This window comes from Bombus bifarius, unplaced genomic scaffold (assembly GCF_011952205.1).
Source record: "Bombus bifarius isolate JDL3187 unplaced genomic scaffold, Bbif_JDL3187 scf7180000008210, whole genome shotgun sequence".
Taxonomy (NCBI): Eukaryota; Metazoa; Arthropoda; class Insecta; order Hymenoptera; family Apidae; genus Bombus; species Bombus bifarius.
Genome location: NW_022884513.1, coordinates 9414 through 32458, shown reverse-complemented (window position 1 = coordinate 32458; position 23045 = coordinate 9414). Strand labels below are relative to the sequence as shown.

General features: G+C 35.8%; 1 protein-coding gene across 3 annotated transcripts; it reads left to right on the top strand.

Annotated features, from left to right (window-relative positions):
* The first annotated feature begins 1407 nt into the window (after positions 1–1407).
* LOC117210745 (high-affinity choline transporter 1-like) lies at positions 1408–22015 on the top strand. Of its 3 annotated transcripts, none has more exons than XM_033454054.1 (14): positions 1408–1821; positions 7062–7191; positions 9109–9333; positions 11890–11997; positions 14525–14753; positions 15231–15459; positions 15840–16074; positions 16829–16935; positions 17282–17385; positions 17491–17621; positions 18000–18277; positions 18527–19177; positions 20058–20254; positions 21002–22015. In XM_033454054.1, exons 3-14 carry the CDS (start codon positions 9162–9164, stop codon positions 21276–21278), a joined length of 2718 nt encoding a protein of 905 aa, XP_033309945.1. In that variant the 5' UTR covers positions 1408–1821; positions 7062–7191; positions 9109–9161; the 3' UTR covers positions 21279–22015. The 3 variants fall into 3 exon arrangements, with proteins under 3 accessions (XP_033309945.1, XP_033309944.1, XP_033309946.1); XM_033454053.1 differs by having other exon boundaries at positions 20993–22015; XM_033454055.1 differs by lacking the exons at positions 20058–20254; positions 21002–22015 and adding an exon at positions 19288–19888 and having other exon boundaries at positions 1409–1821.
* The last annotated feature ends 1030 nt before the right edge of the window (positions 22016–23045 follow it).

The following is a 23045-nucleotide window of genomic DNA, read 5'->3' as shown; positions in this document are numbered from 1 at the left end:
CGATGCTTTATCATCTCCAATTTTCTATCTTGTATCTCCTCTATGGGCGCTATTTTTTTTTATACATCTTTTTCTTTTTATATCCTTTTTTAACACACATTCTTTTTTAAATTCATTTTTTCTTCAGATTCTTGCTTCCTATTTTTGCTGCTGATTCTCTGTAATAAATCGTCCAGTGTGTTTTTATCTTCTGCTACCACTTCGAACTTTTTTGGTTTTTCAGATCATTTCTTTCATTTCTTCCGTCTCTTTCCTCTAACTGTTTGCCCCTGCTTGTATTTACTGGATTCCTTTTATCCCCTCCTTTCCGTTAAATGTTTACAAACAACTAAATCATATAGCTCGAAGCTTTCCATCATCGTTTTAGCAGGAAATTCTATTTTACAAGCTCTTACACTTTGTATCAACATCTTGCTTTGCATTTGAATTCCTTCTCGTGCTCCAGTCTTCCCCTCACTTCTCCGTGTTGTATCCCCCGGATCATAAGCTTATCTACCCTCAACCCACTTTCACCCCGTGGATTTCCTACATTTCCATTTCCTACCGTTTTCTCCTTTAGTTCACCTTTTTGCGTCTCTCTCGCGTTTATTGCCTTTCGATAACTTCCATGTTTGTTTTTTCTGTTTCGCTTCTCTTTTCAGATCTACTTCATTTTTATCTCCTCTCCGCGTTCTGCTCCATCATTCCCCTTCAACAGCCTGTTTCACTTCCACGGATCATCCCTGCCCTTCGACAATCCCTATCTTCATCTCTCGTTCATTCCTCCTACGCCACTCAGAAGCTCCCATCTCTTTCCGTTTTTAATTTCATCCCTCTCCCTCCCTTAGAGAGTATCCGTGTTTCTTTCTTTCCGCCTCTTCTCCTCTCCAATTTCAGTCATCTTTCTCCCCTCTACGATATCTATCTTTCTCTTTCTCCCTGTTCCATCTCGCTTCTTCCTCCCCTCCCCCCGGCAAACTTTATCTTCGTCTCTTTCCCTTGTTTCACCCTTCTATCCTCGTTTCACTCTCCCTGCACCCCTTTCAACATCCTCTTTTTCCCTCGCACCCCCACATACCTTTCAACATACCTTTCTCTTTCTTCCTTTCATACCACCCCTGTATTTCCCCTTTCGCTCCTCTTTTCATCCTTCGTAGTTAACATTTTTCTTTCTCTTTTCAGATCCTGCTTTCTACGGAGAATAGAAAGAGAAAGAGAGAGAGAGAGAATTACAAGCGAGAAAGACGGAGGTCAAATTAAACAGAGGAAGATGGACAAACAGAGAGGGAGCGAGGTAAATGTCATTCCCCTCCTTCGTAGACACCATCCCTCGCCCCCTTGCGTGGCAACAGCTTCCATCCTTCTCCCTCTCCGTCTGCGGCACGACTCCCTGGCAAGGTGGCGGTCCAGCGCGCACGGCCTATCAGCCGTACGGGATGCTGCGAGTCCGGAGTACTAGATTCAGTCGTACGCTTGGCTCCCTCCTGTCGCCGCCGTTGTGTTCGCGTACGCTCTTCTCGCGCACGATCCTCGTTAAAAGCGTCCGCGTGTCGCGACCACCAGCCAATCTTCCACCGACCCATCCGTCACGCGTCTTCACGTCTTCGTCCCTTCTCCGCGTCTACCCCCGCGTCTCGCCTGTGTGCTTTCCACGCGTCTACGTTTTCTCTGTTCGTCGACCTCTTTCCGAACCGGTGACCTTTTTGGTCGCCGTTTCACGTAAACGAAAAAACGAGACACGACGTCGATCTCCGTCCAAGGAGATCCGATTCCTAGTATCCAGCTGGAAATCGAAGCGGAGTCAGCAGTATGGGGATTCTCACGTGAGAGGCGTGTTCCGGAGTAAGTCGCCATAACATCTTCCTCCTTTCGTTCGAGAAACCAGCCACGTTTCTCCTTCGCTTTGCTTCATTCGCGTTTGTTTTCCTGCGCAGAAAAACTGATTTTTCGTGTATCTTTTTCCTCTGTCGAAGCTGGGGAAGTTCGAATTTGTTATTCGTTTAATGTATTTTGCTGTTTCTTAAGAATTGCCTGTGGGAAGAAAATGCACACTTCTTTCCTTGAGGTTTATCTCAGGAAAAGGAAACGTAATTTCTAAATCATTTTTTCTTTTATGTCTCTTATCGAACGTTATCTATTTGTTGTATCTTCGGTTTCTTATAAGCTGCTTCAGGGAAGAAAAACGTAATCTTTGATCTATTCTTTCTTTCTCTTTTCAACAGAAAAATTGGTAGGCATGTCCTTTACCTACATGTTTGGTTTTTTGAAAGAAGAAAGATCTAAAGATCTACAAACTTTTAGGATAAGTTTTCTTTCTTTTCGTTTCTTCATTAAATGTTTCGTAGAAGAGTTTTGAGACTACTGCTTTTCGTAAAAGAGAAAATGCGAAAGTATATGTGATTCAAAAATTAAGTACGGTAGTAAACGTGTTTTGAAAGGATCAGAATAGATAGATGTACAGGGTAACTCAGGAACAATTCTTTAAGAGTAAACAATAACTGTTTGGCTTATTTGGACCTAAGAATGAAACCTAACTATTTATTAAGTATTATTTAATCATCCTGTAAGCTTGGAGCAAAAATTCGTTGCTTTGATTGACTTTCCGTTTGACACTTCCATCGGTGTTGGTTGAACGGTTAAACAGTTTTCTTTGGGAAAACAAACAGCGCTGCAAATGAGGCGCTTCGTCCTTTGTCACGTCGCATCACCGAGGAGTGCTATAATCGTCCTTTGTTATTGTCCCCCTCTGTCATATATGAAATGGCATTGTAATGAAAACATATCAGGACGCGGACAGTAGAATAGAATGCAAGCTGAGAGATTAATTCTACTTACTAAATTAGTAAACGGAAATTTTAATTAAAACGGAATTTTCTTATATTCAGTGTGGAATTTAAAATGTATAAGATATAAGTACGAGATAAATACTAGAGAAGATATACGAAGAAAATTAGTACAAATCTTTTATAAATTTTCTTATGAATATATTACAGCTAGTGCGTAATGTATTTTAATGTTATCCGGTAATGTATTCTAATGCTTGAAGGAATTCAGATTCCTGTAACAGTTAAGTTAATCCGCAATTTATTTTAATTGAGGATTTTGTTTTTTCTGTTTGTTCTCAGATACTCGGATATAGATCTTTCTATGAACTAGTCTCGATTTAGTATATCGTAAACAAATTACAGTATATCTTCTACTTTCTTTTCTTACCCTCAATGATCTTCCACAATCTTTCGAAGAACCATCGCTCCATTAAAATCCACAGTATTCGTTTAAAATTTATTTCAAAATATTATTTTGTTCTACTATTTTTATAACAAAATTTCCTCCTATAACGAATAATTGTACAAATTGATGTACCAAGTCACATTCTACGATGCAATACGATAAACAATTTCTACTCTTCTCTCCTCCCTGTTCTCTTCTTTATTCCTTCGATTGAAAGGTGGCTTCAATTGAGGATATCCTGCGGTGAAAATGTTAAAGCGATCGAGTCAGCCTATCGAGAAAATTTCTTCTTCGAATAGAAGAACAAACCGAGCAACTTCTTAAACTCGTTTCCCCCCTGAGTCTCTGAGCCATTTAATCCTTGGTTCTTGCGTTTTTTCCACCTCTTCCTCTTCTCTTTCTTCTACGTTTATTATTCTCTTTTTTATACATATTCATTTTCTTCGTCTCTTCCATATGCCTCCTCTCTTTTTTTTTAAATCTCTTCAGAAACGATTCGCGGTCTACAGAGTCTCTAAAATGTCCTTTCATCCATTTCAATTCACCCGACGTAGTTTTCTACAAATTTATAACGAGCCGCGCGCGCTATTTATTCTTGTCTCGGCCCGGCAACGTTCTGCTCGTTAATTTTTCTCTTCCCCCCCCCCCCCGTTCCATCTTCCTCTTTCTTAGTCTCTTTTTTTACTTGCTTCATCCTTACCTCCCCCTCCTTTCGTTACACTTAATTAGTAAGCAATTTCAGTAACGAACCAGCCTTTGTGGGCCGCGGGACAATTACTCGCGTTCCGTTTCACGCGGTATCGCGCGCTTCATCGTGTGCTTCCCTTTTCCGCTTATTTCTATTTTTCTCTTATTCCTTCTTCCCTCTTGCAATTTTTCCATACTTTGAATATTTGGGTTATATATATATTTGGATTTATTTTTAACTGAAGTATTTATTTGAATTTTGATTAATATTCCCGTGTACTAATTTACTAAGTAGAATTAGTTCACAGGCTGTAGCCTATTCTTCTGTTCGAGTCCTGATACATTCAAATGACTGTTTCATGGAAAGTTTTCCACTTATTTCGTCTTTTTCCTTATCTCTATCGTTTGCTTGGAATTTTTCGTTACTTTGGTTATTTAGGTTTATAGTTCCAATTGCCGTTTTATCTTGAAATTGATCTTTGCTTTGTTCTGCTCCCCTTTTTTTTATATATATATAATTTTAGTGATCTACGTCAGATATTTCATTCTGATAAATAAATTTTGTAACATAGGAAATATCGATAATCCATATAACAGGAACCATGTTAATACCGCACTTTACAACAAAAATTAATGCAATCTAAATGATGCATGAATGTATACCAAATAAATATTATCATCAAATATATTATCATCTTATTAAAAAAGCATAATACAGAAAACTTAAAAAGGCATGAAAATGAAATAGAACAAAATTTTGAAAAAATACTGACAAAAAAAGTAATTCTGTTTATTTATTCTTTGTATTGCTTTCGTCTTGCTATGATGATGGATCGAAAAAAAATGTTTATGAACACTCGGTAGAAACCAGTTGGTCGCAACCAACGCGTAAATTTATCGATTCTCGGTTAAGGTATTTACCCAGCTTAATGCGATGTTTCTGATTGGTCAGAACATGTAAATACCAGATGTGCTCGTTTTAATTGGTTTCACCAACAAATACTATGGAAAGAGGTGGAAAAGTAAGAAAGATGACGCAAAAAGGAAAGAAACAAGAAACGAATCTTGATAACCCGCTTAATGAAACGACTGCTTAATGCTTCTTTCCTAATAGAAACGGCTATTAAGAACTTTAATTTTACGCCAATTAACCCATCGAGCATCAACTTGATTTTCCTCTAAATTTAATTCGATATTTATCCAAACCTTATACTCCACTAAAACTATGATAAATATCGAGTTAATTTATGTAATTTTGTTTCAATCATCGTTTGATACTTTATTTTATTTGTTTATTCATGTTCAATATTTATTATTATTTAGTATTATTTATATTATTATTTATATTATTATTATTTAGTTAAATTTCTATATTTTTGGTAATCTTATATTTTATACATTTGAATAAAAATCCCATAGATAAAGTATAGATATAAGTAAGCAATTGTTTATCGATCATTAATTAGCAGTATATTTTCCCTTATTATCTATACAATTGTTTCTCATTTCCCTACCAATCTTCCTATTCTTCTTTTATGAAATCTTTATCGTAACGAGTTCTATTGTTACAAACTTATATCTCAAAATAACTAATTATCTCTGTTAAATCTACTTTTATCTATTATCAGGTGATTAAAAAATATGCCCTATATATTCGATGAAATTTATAATTATAGAATATTTTAACGTTGCGAGTGGAAAAATTCGTTTGACGAGCTTAAAATAGAAATTCACTGGCAATATCAGCGCGTTTCAAAATTTCAGACAGTAAAAGCTTTCGAACGCATAAGCAATTAAGAAATGTTCGTAATTATGAAAATTTCTTCAAATTTTGAAGCGAAACCGCTTTTTTACTAGTTTCCGAGTGAAAAGCGCGTATTTCTTCTTTCATGAGAAAAAGGCCGCGATGTCAGCAGTTTAACGAATTCGCCGCGAAACCATCGTGAAACCGTGAAGATGCGTTTTGAACACTCTTAAGTCTCTTATTACGATTTCCGCGAGGAAAGTCGCTGAAAAGCCTCGGATACATGTTTTTACCCTGGGAGCGGACGATGGAAGACATGAAACGAGACTTTGAAGGCGGATTTTTGTAATCAAACGAGTTTCATGTATAATGAAGGTATTTAACATAAAAAGGATTGTCATACATTTTTTTTATTGATTGTGTGAAGTTAAAGCAAAACATTTTCTTTAATTTTATTGCAATAATACGATAAAGCGAATAATATATGAAGATCTATTCTTATTACCATTTTATTGAGAAAATATGTATTAAAATACTTTAATTAATTCCATTTCGTTTCAGGACAAGAGTAAACGCTTGTCAGGACATTACATTTGAATAATATTGAATAAAAGAATCCAGATATTATCCTAATAGGGTTTTAATTTACCTACTACCATATTTAATCTTATAAAAGTAACACCCTCTCTTGCAATCTTTTCGTCGCTTTTTCCCCTCCTACCAAGCTGTTAACACGCACTTGACCTGTCAACATGGCAAATTCTCCACAAAATCAAACAGCAAAGTTAACGTAAAGAAAGAAGCAAAATAACCAGTGGAAAATTCTGATAATTACAAACAGAAACAGGCTAATGAGTGATGTAATACGCATATCGGGAAATGACACAATCAAAGAATATTAGTTTTCAAAAAAATACAAAGAACTGCCTCTTTGAACATAATAGCACATCATTCTGTTGAATAAACTTTACAACAAGAATCAAATGTCATGTTTTTTCAAGAATATAATATTATATTGTATGATAAAGCGAACATAGATAAGGATTTTTTTATCTAAATTTTTGTCTCAAAATTTTCGCGTCCTTTATAGTCACAATTACACAAAATACTGCTCGGTATAACGATACTAAACCTGCACCATTATTAAAATTTAAAATACGTTAAACACGAAAATATTAAAGCGTGAAACAATAAAATACGAGATTAAGGAATGAAAGCAAAGCCGAATTAAATACTTGACACGGCGAGTGCAAAGAATTCTCGAATGCACGATTGTACGATCGGAAATCGTTGAAAGAACGGTCCGGGAACGAGGGAACAAAAAGTCGAATCGCGTGTCACCCCTTCCGAACGGCGCGCTTTGCTGTTCAATCGAGGCGTGCGATTCTTTTATTTTTTTTATTTTCACCTCTATTTTCAGGTGGTCCACGAGAGAAAAAAGGAATCCAAGGAAGGGACGAAAAAGCAAAAAAAAAAAATAGAGGGGGGCGACTCGCGGACGAATTAATAATGCCGCGCGAGAGGAGCGCGGAGGATCGGCTGAACTTTACGTGAGTAAAGCGGCGAGCCGGGTCATGACCCGACGACCCATCCATGTCCGATATCTAGGCCACACTTGAATTTTAATCCACGCTGCAATTGCCGCCGCGGTCGATTAGCTCTTCCACCGTTTGCCCGACGAGTTTACCGAGCTTTAACTTTTGCTTCGGACCTGCCTGCCTGCATGCCTGTCTGTCTGCCTAGCTGGCTGCTTAACGCTGAAAACGATAGCTTGGTGTCCGAATTTTATTGGATAACTCGGCACGCGATCAATACGAGGAACGATGTTTGTTCAGGATGCCAAAGATTGGATGGAATGAAAATAGCAGAGGAATTTATAGTAGCTCATCAAAATAATCTTAAAACTTATGCTTTTCCTTGGAAGTTTTCCGGAATACACTACATTGACTCGACTTGCCATAGGAAATTTTGTCCATATATCGTGTGTGTTATATAAGAGATTTCGAAATTTCATTGGCACTGTAACGAGGCGATTATGCTGGTAAAATTTAAAACGAATCAGAAAATGTTTATAGAGGATACAGAATACATATATGAATATATATTTAGTAAAAATGTACAGTACAAACAGCTATCTTACATATAATAAGTGTTAAAGTGAATTCTATTGGTTATTGAAATTTATGTATTCTATAATGGATAATTGACTGTTGAAATGTTTTGTGATCAGTGCTAAGAAGCATTTTGGTACAAAGAAGATAATATTTACGATTAAAAAATTCGGACACCAAAAATGATATTAATTTATTATTATATTACGTTATTCGGAAAATCCGTAGCAAAGGTTTACAGAGATTTAAAGGCAATGTATTTTCATAGAATTAGACTTTGTAAATTTGATCGAATTTACCGAGATTTTATCGAGACAAACATTGAGATTGGAATGAAGACAAATTTAATTGAGAATTATTCTATGCAATCCTCCTATCCCAGTGGGAATTGTTTCATCAATCTTCGCCAAGTTTCCCTGAAATAGGTGTCAATGAGTATCTCGACAGCGTCGATTTGTTCATTTACAAATCACCAAGGGAGGTTGAGCCGTTTCTGTTCTACAAAGGATCGGCAATGGAAGAACAATTTAGAGTATTACGATTGTTCTATCGATCGTCGATACTGATCACGAACACTAGAAAATTAGTGTCGAACAGATTCCAGTCTCGAATACGTCTTTGTTGCGAACGGAAATAAGCCCAACATTGTTTTGACTTGCAATTAGTATACCTACGTTTTCGCCGCTCCTTTAATTAATTACTATCCCTGGTCAAAGTATAGACCAAATGTAAACTCAGAATTGATAATTGCTTGTTGTTTAGAGTTTAGGAAATTCATTATCGAAAACTATAAACTTTATCTTTTTAAATATTAGATTATTACTTGCATTACGTAATTAAAATATGTAATTAAATACCTAGAATTGCTATGCTCAATTATATACAACAGCATATTTCTCCTTTTTCTTTGATCCAGTTGGATGATTCAAAGCCACTTTCTCACTATACGACTTTTTTCGTTACATTTATTATATTCGGGAAATTAAGAGTGAAGATTAAGAAATATCTGGCTGTAATTCTTTAACTCCACGAACCTTCCCTTAAAATTTTTTTATTGTTTTCAACAATGAATTCCTTCAAGTAGGAAACCTGTTTTTGAGTCTTTAGTATTTTATCTTAATGAACATTTCATTATTTGATAGTCATTCATAATAAAAACATTATGATCTTACCGAACAATCTGATGTGAAACTAAATAGTAGAAAAATAATATTTTCAATAAACAACAAATCTGATTAATATTATTCCTAGTAAAGAAATCGACCTTGAATATCCAAAATCGTTCACGTTACCAATAGTTTCTAATAAAATTTGAAAGAAAGTTAAAGAAAATATTTTAATTTTGAGATAATTCAGTCACAGGGGATCACGCAATAATCCCGGAAGAAGACAGAAGTGAAGCTGCAACGATGGGGGTATACGTGATAGGCTTGATCGGCGTGATCGTGTTTTATGTGTTGGTGTTGGGTGTTGGTATTTGGGCAGGCACTGTGAAGAAGAAAAAGTCACGCCATGGCCAAGACGCAATGATATTGGCGGATCGTGGTTTAGGCCCGATCCTCGGTATCTTCACTTTGATCGGTGAGTTTTAAGAACTGTTTAAACATTTTTTTAAATATAAATTCATGTTGAAATAGATTTTCATTAAATTAATTTGATAAGAACGTTTCTTTTTAAAAAAACTATTACATATATATATAGAAGCTATTACAAATGTTGTAAAATAATTTATATAATTCAGCCATTTCCATCAAAAATTCAATTAAAATTTGGTTGGTTTACCTCCACAATTGGGATTATCTAAATCTATTATTATTAATTTGTTCCGCGGAATTCAATCCGACGTGAAAATTTCTAGTTGAGATCATTAAACTCTGCTTCCATACTCTACCTGCTCCCATTGAAACTTTAAGTATCTTAACCGTAGATCTATCTGATCAGGATTATATGGAATAGTATAATCTACCATTCAAAATCAGAAGTACAAAATCACTCCATTTCTCGCGTATCTCAAACAAAGTTTAGAAAACTCAAACATTATTGAAACTCGCAATGAAGTTTCATCTTTATCCAACTTAATTTCCAAAATAATATAAACAGAATGATATCAAACCATTCTATGTCTATATAACATACATTATGCATACAGTGACTCACGAAAATATTTAAACAATTAATCATGAAAATAAATATATACAGGGTGGTTGGTAACTGGTGGTACAAGCGGAAAGGGGGTGATTCTACGCGAAAAAAGAAGTCGAAAATATAGAATAAAAATTTTTCGTTCGAGGCTTTGTTTTCGAGAAAATCGACTTTGAATTTTCGCTCAGTACGCGTGCACTTTACGATCTCACTGTAGATCGTTGTCTCGATGGAAAAATTTAAAAAAAAAAAAAAAATTTTTATTCTATATTTTTTACTTCTTTTTTCGCGTAGAATCACCCCCTTTCCGCCTGTACCACCAGTTACCAACCACCCTGTATAATAATATAATATATGATTATTATATTATATACATGTTATACTATATACATTGTATATGGCAATAACACGAATTTCTTTTGCGGGCTGCTAAACGTATTGAACCAAAGATCATACAATTAATCGCGAAATATGAACAATCACAGCCTCAAGGATCGTTTTCACTTCCGGAAGAAATCGTCCATCCTTACCTTCTATCATTTGAACGCGTACACGCGATGTTTTATCGAGCAGTGTAGAACATCGGGAAATCCCGGCTTTTGTCATCGCGTCAATCGCATTTCTCGTTTATTCCTAGTTCCCTTTTTTGTTCCTCCAGTTTATTTTCTCTTGTTCACGCGTTTTTATTCCATTCTCTGTACATGTACTCCCCATCACCGTCTCTACAAGCGCCCCCCATTTCTCGTTAAGTTACCCCCACCTGTATTATCAGATTGCGTTGAATCCGTTCTAACGTTACGAGAACCCGCGTTTCATTTATACATACATATTCAACCATACTCTATATCCGCGGTAGAAATCATTTTTGCATCCCTCCATTAGCTTAATGAACGCTATGCGGGAAAATATGCCACGGAAAATGCTCCGCTCGGCTATAACTGTCCGTATTATGTTCTTTCTCTTCGTGCTGCCAACCCCCTCCCTCTCTTGACTCAACGAGAGAATGGTAAGAGCAACGGTGGAGGGGATTTGCACGCATTTCTGCGGTCGGTCGTTCCGATTGTTCTAGCGACGTTCGGTCAGCTACACTAGGATTTGGGTCGGGTAAAATTCATTTTACACCGGGAACAGCTTTATGTATGCTTTATGATTGAATTGATAAAGATTGAGTTGTTTGATATCCGATAGAATGGTTTCGATTTTATAGGAATTGAAATTTACACGTCGAAATTTCAAATTAAATTCAATTACTAAATTAAAGCAAATATCAAGTTCGTTGTCCTAGACGTTGTGAATTAGTGGATATATTTTTGTTCGCGCGTTGTTGTTTTTTGTTGTTAATAAAAAATTAACTACCTTTTGCTTATGGAAATTTTAAATGTACACATTGTGTGATTTATAAATTTAATTCAATCAGCAAATTAAATTAAATATCCTGTTTATTGTACTATCTCTTGTGAACTAATAGATACATCTTAGTTTGCGAATTATGAAATAACCTACATTTCTTCACATGCAATAAATATTGATAAATGAGGGAGTCAACTACCTTTTCCCTTAATGTTATATTAAAACGATTCTTATATAATAATTACATAACACAGAATAAGATTAGTTTGACCTGATTGAGAAAATAGCCGCAATATCGAGCTTTCGATCCCGACAAACAAATAACACAGATAATAATAAACACATACCATATACTTGCACAAATCCTTATACAGTATATAGGCATTTTCACTGAAGAAACAATGTTCAAACTGTATATGTACATATATTCCAACATCCACTCGTAACCTTCACTAATTTCATCAATAGCAAAAGAAATGTCACTTCCGCCTAGTATAATACAAGGAAGCCTCTAGTGATCTATTTGCCGAGCTTTCACAGATCACCGGACTCACCCCCTAACATTTTCCCTCGAAAGAGCGATTTCCCGCTTAATCGAAGCCAACTAATCGAGAGAAACCGCGTTCTTTGCTTTTTTTTCCACAGCCACGTGGGTTGGCGGCGCCTATGTGAACGGGACCGCTGAATTGATGTTTACCAGAGGATTGGCCTGGTGTCAAGTGCCCTTCGGTTACAGCCTCAGTCTACTGTTCGGTACGCCAATCTCTGGACATTTTCTGCCGGTGATACACACGCATGTTGTACACTGACTAAGAGCTCTTTTACACAACGATACATGTATGATGGATACGGATAGTACATTATCGTCTACGGAAGTTCTCGTTAGATACGATATTGTGATACCGATCATCGGTATCTTTAGTCGATTAACCGCCTTTCCTTTTAGAGCTTTCGAGCTATAGGTGAATCTTTTCGTATGGTGATAAATTTAGAAACTGCAGTATCGTTCAATTTGCTCCATTCTCTCTTGCGTCAATTTGCTAGATTCCTTCCGTTTCCTAACTAAGAAATAAACGATCGTCACTCAGATATCGTAATAGTATCTCATTCAGGATACACGCATCGCCAAGTGAAAGAGTTCTAACTAAATGTAACCAGTGATGAGACTGACACGGTACACGAGTTTTCCACAAGTCAAACTGATCAATTCTACTCTTTTTGTTTATTCCACAACTTTATTACCTAGATATATTATTATTAGATCCATGGTTATCTTTCTCACTTCTTTGAAAGTTCTTCTTAACTTTTTTGAAAGGAATTACTTGATAACATATTGGACTTCAGAATTTCTTTTTTATAAAAGACAGAAAATGTACACTTATTGCATTTTCCTTCTATAATCTTCATACGATGTCTATAGGATTGAAATTTATAAACTAGTATCGATAGGTACCGACGCAGTATCAGTCCCAACACTAGGTGTAACCTTAACCATTTAACTGCCACGCATCGAAGGGAGCATCATAATAAAGGGGGTGGAAGTAGATCGATGGGAAGGTGATGAAATTGTCAAGGTCGAGGCACTTGATATATTTATCGCCTCTTCTCTCCTTCAATTTACTCAAAGTTCTTCCTTTTATTTTATTTTTTATCTTTTATTTATTTTTATATCTTTTTCGAACAATTTCGGCTGAGAATGACTACGATTCCATGAAGTTCATATTGTATTCAATGTGAGGGAGTCATTATTGTCGATTCGGTTGGACGTTTGAGGTGTGCTTTAAGAGGATAGTGTTGATAAGGAGTATGGTAGAAGGGGTGAATATAGTTTCAATGAGTATAGTTTCATGATTTGTAGCAAGATCTTTTTAGTTTGAGGTAGATTGTATTTTAACGATTATTAAGTATTAGTAGAACTTTTTTGATATACAGTGGCTTACGAAAGTATTTGGACACTGACCATTAGAAAACTTTTATATCGATCTTTATAATCGAATCTCATTACGCTGTTGATGGAATTTTAAAATGTTTCGTACAATACACATAATATATTCAAAGACGGATTGATAATATTCCCTTAAAGCCATTACAGCAACCTTCGAGTTGCAAATTCCTTATTTGCTAGGAAATATTTGAAATAATTTGAAATAAATCGTTGAACATAATTTGAACAAGTATGATTAAAAAATTTATCAAAACGGAAAAATAATAGAAAGACCGTGAATAAGAATTATTAAAAATATTTTAATATCAGATATTAAAATATACGTGTAATTAGACAGAAATTTTTCATTCACGGAAAATGCGTACAGGAAATTCTCTAGCAAATATTTTTTCGATGATCCTGACGAGCAATCGCAAGTCCAATCAGACCGGCTCACATAAGCCCAATTTATTTGCACGTCGACGGATGCGCTAGCCACTTTATCACCAATTTTTTGCTGGTACTCCAGAGTAATGGATATCCCTTTTTGCTAACGATGTTTTCCCACACCCTGCTACTCATCCCATGACCACAGATCCCGAATTTGATTGAACTTCAATTAATCGAAGCTATACATTCGCAACGAGGTTTGCGTTTCACTTAACCGATGCCTCTGCTACCTAATTAAAAGTGCGAATCCATTAAACCCATCTTTTAGCCATTCACTTCTATCTCTTTCACAAAAAACTAATTTTAATCAGTTCTATCAGTGTTCTGATTAAAATTTAATTTTAATCAGTTCTATATAAAAATATTTGCGCACGATAGTATCTATTATAGTATTTATATACTAATTAATTAGGTTCAAGTGTATTAAATTTCGTATTATTTAGCGTGCACTTTATATGATTACAAAGTTTTGATACCATGAAAATAAGAATATGTGTAAATACTTCTTGTAGCCACTGTTCTTTAATTTAATATCGTGCTACACTTCATCCGGAGTTTGTGATTTTTTAGACATCTTCAATCCTCGAACAACTGGCTCAATTTGATTTTGAAATTTTCAACGATTTGAGAGTTTTTTGATTAGGTATTTTGGTCCTGAATGTTTCAAAAATATGAGTGTTTTTTTTTTTATTGGATGTTCGGATTTTGAAGTTTTCCACAATTTTAGAGCCTTTTGATTGAATATCTTGATTTTGGAATTTGAAAGTTTCTTGATTGGAGAGATTGCTTTTGGAGTTTCCAGCAATTTGAGGAAATTTTAATCGGACATTTCGATTTTGAAACCAAGGCAGTTAAAGGGTTAATCTCAGAATCGAGGATTATTAACATGACGAAGAAACGTGACAGGTGCGGTGTTATTTGTACGACCAATGAGGAAAGCGGAGCATGTGACCATGCTGGATCCTTTTCAAGAGAGATATGGCGCCGGGGTCGGAGGACTGTTGTTCCTTCCTGCTCTGTGTGGTGATTTGTTCTGGTGTGCTGCGGTGCTGAGAGCATTGGGAAGCTCGTTGGCTGTAGTGGCTGGCGTAGATCCGGAGATCAGCATTGTCGCCTCTGCGCTCTTGGCAGCCGTGTGAGTAAAAAAGAAGTAAATATAGTAAATTCCAAATATTTCACCCAGAAAAGAAATATTATGGGATGTCATTAAGCCACCACCTTTTGAATATAATATCGCCGTTGAAAGTCGTTTCATTTTTGGATATCACTTCTTGTAATCACGACTTGTTAATAGAATAATATAATTACATAAAATTCTTTACATGATTTATAGATTAACAAATATCCCCTTTTTCATTATTTTTATATTTTGCTTGAATAATTTATCACAGTTTTATATTTTAGTCTCTAGAATTCAGAACGTGATAAACAATCTAAGGAAATAATTTATCCGTAATTTTGTAATTGGAATACATCTTGCCAAAAATAAATAAATATCCCGATACTTTTCAGCGATAATAAGCATTCGTTGCCCCGTTTGAAGTAGCATAGTCTGAGAAGTCGAGTTCGTTGAAATTCGAAGGTAAACATATCGATGCCATACGAATTGCAGGTATACCGTATTCGGCGGACTGTATTCCGTCGCATGCACCGATGTATTGCAGTTAGCGTGCATTGTAATCGGCTTGGGAGTGTCTGCTCCATTTTCCGCTCTTCACCCTGCTGTTTCTTTCGAGAAGAACCTAGCACCGCACGAATGGCTGGGGGAAATTAAGAACGAGGACCTGGGCGAGTGGGTAGATTGTATGCTGTTGTTGGTATTTGGCGGTATACCTTGGCAGGTATTGAATATTCATCGATAATTCTAATATCGTATACCGTGGTACTCAATATGCAAAGCACTTCCGGCTTTAATGAAATCTTTTGAGAGAAAAGCTTCGCATATACCAAACATGTAAATTTAAAATTGTTTATGATCGGAAGAAAAGGAATCAATAGTAAAAATATGTTTAGAAATATCTGAAAAATTTTAATCATTGATCTAGTTATATTTATGAAAGTTTACGATGTTTAAAAGACATCCCTTACAACATTAGAGAAAGATTATTAGTACTATTATATTATTGTGCAAGTCGTATTTATTTATTTAATCATTCTAACTTCTGAATCGATCTAACGATTTAATGATCGTACCAACCAATTTTAATGAACATTTATTTAGGGCTATTTCCAAAGGATCCTAAGTATGCGAAGCACATCAATAGCAACGGCTCTATCGATAGCATCGATGTTTGGCTGCATGATCCTCGCGTTTCCATCAGCTTTAATTGGTGTGGTAGCACGAGCCACTGATTGGTCATCCGTAGAAGGATTTAACAAGAGTATAATAGCACATGATGGGAATGTGTTACCGATTGTTCTTCGATACCTAACGCCGCAGTGGGTCTCCTTTGTCGGTGAGTTGTATCACTGTAGCGACCTAATATCTCGTATAACTTCGCTTCAATAACGAGAATTAGAAACTGCTATCGAGTGTTATAACAGTTATAGGCATCGATATATGTTCGTGAGCTATTGTACGCTTTCTGTTCATTCCATTAAAAAGAAGTTGAAAGTATTAATTGTAAGAACAATAGTGAAGTAAGAAAAGAATAGCGATCTGATAAACAACAATCAAGTCTAAAGCTTTACTTGCTCATCGCGTTATTTCTTTGTTCTTGCCTACTTTCTGTCGAAAATAAAAAATGATCAATATTGTGAGATACGCGTAAAATGGAAAGGTTCCTTTTCCTGAGTAATATAGTCATTTAATAACTAGCAAGCATTCTTTCATAATTTTTCTGTAGACCTCGTGAAGAAAGCGTTTCTGTGCCTACAACCATTTGACCCTCTTTTACCCTCAAGATAAGCACACTCCCCGTTCCAGGCACACCCTGTACATTAGTCGCTTAAGAAACCGCGAAACAGGTCGAGTGTCTGTAAAGAACAAAATTGAAGAACTGTACAGGAGCGCTCGAAGACTCTGCAAATTCTTATCATCTGACTACAACGTTAAATCTTATCTACCCCAGGCTAGAAAATTAAATTCTAGCAAAAAGAAAGAGAATGTTACTGCTTTAATTCTATTTTATGGTAGAAAAATTACAAAATCTATTAAACTAAATCTTTTACAACGTATCAAATAACACATTGTTCACGATTGATTTCCAGGTTTGGGCGCCATTTCTGCAGCAGTTATGTCGTCAGCAGATTCAAGTATATTAGCCAGCAGTTCCATGTTCTCCAGGAACGTCTACAGACTCACATTAAGGCCAAAGGTAGATATCAACAAATCTCTGTTGGCGAATTTCATAATTCTACGATTTTTATGAATCTTTTTTTATTCGATCATTTTCATGATTCTTTAAAATATTTCTTTGTTTTGTAAAAAGCGAACATTTACCTGTTTTTTATATCTCTTTTACATTTATAGCATTTTTTAGAAAAAGAATCAAAGAAGGAAAAATCTAACAGATTTCAACTTTTTAACTTTACAAAATGTGAAGATTTAAATGCTTCTTGTGTTTCTTTCAAAATTAAACTGTTTTCTACTGGAAGAATCGAAGAAGAAAAAGAAGAGATAGAAGAGGAAGAAAAGTTCTAATTATTTTTATTCCATTACAGGCAACCGAGAGGGAACTGAATTGGATACTCCGGATATCTGTTGTCATGATCACAGTACTGTCGACTTTAATAGCGCTCACGGTGGACAGCGTTTATTATCTATCGTGAGTAGTAACAGAAACGCTCGAATTAATTGCTTTGTTGACTCGCTCACCGTCGACAACTAAGCAGACCAACTAATTAATTCTGTTGCCTCCTCTGTTTTAAAGGTACTTGAGCTCTGATCTTGTTTATGTGGTGCTCTTCCCGCAATTATTAACCGTTATCCATTGGCCCTCTCTGGTCGACACTTATGGATGTCTCGCGGGTTACTTCGTGGCCGTTGTTTTACGTCTTTGTGGTAACAATCATAAAAATTTAATCATAAAGGATATTTATTATTTAAAAAAACACAAAACACAGGAAAAAAGACGTGATAAATCTGGCATGTTAATTTGCCATTCCGTGACTAGACAGAAACATTTTAGTAGTATAAAATAAAAATGAAAAGAATCTATCGGGTTTAGTCAAAGGTTTAGGTTTAATTGCTAAGACAATAGATCATAGAATAATCATAAAACAATTCTTATAAACGTATATTACAAATTTGATGGGAAGAATGTTTCTGTAAAGAAACAATCTTTGTAAATTATAAAGTAAAGTAAAGTATATTATTAGCCCATAAAGTATTTTTTTATTTTAATATTCATTTTGAAAAGATTTTATAATTATGTTTCAGGCGGAGAAAGAGGATTGGGCGTGCCAGCTCTCATCGAATACCCTTTCTACGACACGGAAACGCAATCACAAAAATTCCCATTTCGCACCGGTGCCATGATCGTGGCTCTATTTACCCAGCTCATCACCAGTTTCTTTACAAGAAATCTTCTTGGTAAAGGTTACTTTCCTCGGTGTTGCGATGTTCTTAGTGTATATTCGCCTGGGAAATCGAAAGACCAATCTGGAGTTGTACAAAGCAGCTCTGGTGCCGCTCTAATGGATACTTCCTCTGTCAATGTGAGTCTTTCAAATCCTCAGTATCATTACAACGATATTTTACATATACATTTTAGACACGAAAATGCAACAATTACTAAATGTCTAACAATTAACTTGAAAAATAAACCCCAAACGACATTTTTGTACATGCACGTTTCTCATCGTTTTAATATCTAGAATCGACCCTATAAATATATCTCACATATCTTGTGATATCCTATATGTCTTAAAAGAATACAAATTACCCTAAAACCTTCGTCTGGTCAGAAATCCACCTCTGGAATGGACTCGTGCGATGGGATCGGACCCGGCAGCTACGACGACGACCGCACTACTTCCAATTCAGTGGAAGACATGACTGATCGGGGAGACAGCGGGACCATAGCAGCCGATTCTTACGATAAAGACACTACTAAGATCAACAGCGTCGGATCAGCCGTTCAAAAAGCAAACCAAAGCCTCCAACATCTTCAAACCTTAAGAAACACCATCCATACGAGCTCGATCAGCGGTAGACATACTCCAACCCCCAATCAGTACGCCCCTATACAGAGCAACGAAGTGTCCAGAGGCCAAATATTAGGTGTACGAAACCTAAGGGGTTCCATGGGTCAAATGCTCTTACCAACTGATCGACCAACTATACCTCCAAATAACAATGCAAGCATAGTGAACGTGCCAACGAATCCCACTGTAGCTACCCCTATGACTCCGGGACCTCATTACACCAAACCTAACGATGGATCTTTGTTAAACGATAAAGCGAGAGAAAACGAGAGGATCAGTATCGTGGACAGAGGAAACACGGAATTCAGTGTCCCAGATAATATGTTGACTACCATCAATGTTAAGAAAAACGTGAAGGGTGTGAAGCTGGTTGGTATGGAGGGTGGCACCCTGAGGAGACCATCGTTACAGGTGAGCGAGCTCGGCGTCACCTCCTTGTGAATTTAATCATTTCTTTTTTTTCATCATAGTAGAACCTCGTTTTATTCGCACTTCGTTTATACGAAAAGGTTAATGTTCAGTTTCAGGTATATGAACTTACACTTGAGTCGTCTTGCATAATGATGTACTAGATAATAATATTAGTGAATTGGTAAGTTTGACAAGTTTAAGGTCGTAAATTTCCTTCTTATAATTTTAGAGTTTTATGACAAATAGGATGATTAGTTGGCTTGTAATTTGTAAAATTTGTACACATATAAAGCTTCATTTGATTTGTTCCAAACTTGTCGTTATTATGCAAGGGAATCGGTGCTGACAATTTGTTGTTTGTAAAATATTAATAATAGTAGTCTAATTGAAGGATTTGCAGTAATATTGGTTGACTATGAATTCATAGCACGATTGAAAAAGTAATTTGGTTTTGATTAATTTTGAGTTAATTTTGTTAATTTGGAACATTAGCTCCTATTATCTAAACTAATAAGAAGAAATGAAGATAATAGCTAGCGAACTTCCACTCGAAACTTTTCAGTTACCTAAATTATCTTATTCCTCGACCTGTACGAATAGACGAGATTCTACTATATTTAAATCCTTGGTTTTGTGTCTATAACAGAGCTATATTGATTTTGTGTTGTTGTTTAATTAAACGTTTTATTAAAATGAAATTTATTTTAAGTAGTTTACCTGTAGCTGTTCCCGTCCCTATCCGCTGGATGCCAGAGAAGAACGATTTCTGAGTTTTGCGAAAACCTTCCTGATTTTTCTTCGGTTTTTATTTGGTAGCGTTTGAATTTGGTAGATTACGCTAAATAATGGGAGGGTAAGGTTTGACGTGAGGTGTCTTTAGGGCACTTTTTCACCGACACCGTCGGTGGAGCTTGTCCACATCTTGGATAGGAGACAGAGCAGTAGTTCGTACGGACCTGGATCACTTTCTCCCGTTCCTATGGGAGTAGAGGCGTGCAAAACCCATGGGACAGCATTAGAGGGACAGGGTGGAAATGAACATTGCAGGATCAAAAGGGGCATCGTTAGGCATCATAGGTATCTATAATTGACAAATTATTATATTCATCGATATTTCATTAATGCTCATTAATAGCGAACAGCTTTGATTTATTTTATTTGTCAATATTCTATAATATCTTTAATATCTATAATATCATTTTCTAGTAGCGAATAGTTTATTGTTATATAGAGAATTGGTTGGTGCGCATTATTTGATGCTTATGTGAATAAGTTTTTACAGCTTTGGAAAGTTCGTTCATTTATTTGATCCAAATTCTTTTCTATATAAAATTTTAATTTCTATAAAAAATTTAATAAAAACGTGGTTTTGCAATGCTGGTATTAAATGATGCAATTATAAGCATTTATATCTTATGTTCACTGCTGCTAACATTGGTATTTTTATATTTCTCAAAATATACAGTGACTGCAAAACGTATTTGCACATACTCTTATTTTTCAGTGAAGCAGTTTTTTATCAGGTTCTACATTTAATTTTTATAGTAAATAATAACAAATTTAATATACTTAGACTAAATTAGTTACTACCTAGGCACTACATTAAATACAATGATCTGCAAATACTTTCTGTAGCCAGTGTAATACAAAAAGGCAAACAAATTTATTATATAATCTTACAGAAGATAAAAATTTATTTGCAATATCTATTACAAAACTATATGAAACTTCGCGTAGCATCTCATAAAGAACGAATGAAAATTTTCACATGATTCCTCGATCTTTGAACATCCTCTCCGATCGTACGTTCAAACGTTTGCGCAGCTTCAATGACACTGGAGACCGAGCATTGACGACGTTGGCCAGACAGCCAACGTATCCATCGATGCCGTTGCGTCCTGAAGACTGTCGCATGACCCTGGCGAAGAAAGATAGAAGGACGTCGACAATCGCGCGACACGGTTCCGTGACGACTGAAAAGGAGCTGAGCGGTTGCACGACCGGACTCGTCGTTTGTAGTCCTACTTACAACATGTACAGCTCGGCTGTGAAGAATTCCAACTACTTCGTGACTGACGACGAAGCGGTCAGCAGGTTTTAAATTTGAAGAAAGACGTATATTCAAAGGAAGCGATATAACTAGCTTGTAAAGTAAAAACGTGAAATAGGATCACCACGCCCAGGCTGGCTAAGAATCATGATAGTATAACTTAGTCCGCTGTTATTTTTCATAAGCTAGTGTTCTACGTTTATTATTGTAAGGAAATGATTATGTTTTTTCGAGTCATGAAAAAATACCATGTGACAAAGAGTAAAGTTAGGACCTGACTTAAAGGTATAATAAGAACTGGAATACGTAACTAAATTCAAATTCTCAAAACTTACACCGCTATGATTTTCACCTCGCTAATTGATCTAGCCGCAGCTAGGGTCGTACACTAATTTTTATCATTGTTAGCAATTCAGTAATGAATCAAAAAATTTGTGCTTTTAAGATATAATTTTGAAATGATTTACCAACTTTGTCATATCGCTTCCTTTAGGTATACAATAAGAACCGCGAGCCAAAACGAGAGGACAATCGAATTTCGCCTGATCAAGTCACAAGGCCGATCGCGTCTTTTTACGATCCTATCTTTTTTTCTCTCGAACCATTGTACAACTACCACTGCCCGACTTTTATGACTTTTTTTAGGAAATACCCGTTTTTTATGGAAAGAGTAAGGAGATGCTTTCCTTAACACATAGATAGATCTCTGGTCCCATTCATTCGCTTCATCGAACAGATCGTCCAATTTTGATATAACGTCGTTTGTGGTAATAAAGAAATTAGTCGTGGTGAAAAATGCTGTTTGCGAAGAAAGAGTTGCAAGAAATATTTGAAACTTTAAACTATATATTTTTCGCTGACGGTATTTTTAACATATTAAAATTAAAATTATTTAACATATAAAAATCACATCGCTTCAATTGTTTGATGACGGAAAAAACAAGATTGTAGTCGAGACCGCAGACGATTCGTCCACTAAAATTGACTAAAAACGTCAAGCTAGCGGTAAGATTTCAGCCAGCGATCGATCAGAAATTCACAGACCTTAGATAAAAGCGAGAGGCGTTTCAAACGACGCTGCCCCTCTTGTAAAATAATTTAGTTAATTCACGTCGGCATTGCACTTCACGAACTTCGTGAACGAACATTTCAATTCATCACAAACGCGTTTCAAAAGATGACTATGATCTTACCTTTCGTCATTGCTGTACTTAATCTATCACTCAGGAATATAGCTTACCTTTTATCGTTGATTTTATCAGATTTATCAGACGAACGTGAAAACAACCATACTTTTCGATTTTATATTTACACTATAGGGAACATCCCATAAAACTTGTAACCTTTATATCTCATCCTTACTCACCAGGGATCTCCTCTCACCTTTTCACGGATCTCTCTACGTACGACTGATAAATAAGAAAACACGAAAACCTCTAATCGCACAGTTTCGGAGCAACAAATCGTTCAATAGTTGCTATAATCCAAGAATTACTGTGCATTTCTGACGTGTATCATTTGTTTCTGTAATCCAATGAAAGACTAAAACTGTATCTTTCCGTCGAGCTATTTATATACCATTTTGAAATTCGAAAACGCCTTATGTGATTCACAACACTCTCCCTACTTGGAGTCAAAGTATCTAAACGAATTTGATCCGAAACGAATTTTCGACGGTTTCGAGTATTTTTGGTATACGAGCGATAATTTAAAATAATTACTGAATGTTGAAATACAACATGCATTAGTGTCAGATGAAGAAAAAGTTCAAAAAGATTATTCTCGAAAGAATACAGTTCTAGTCACCCAGGTGTTTAC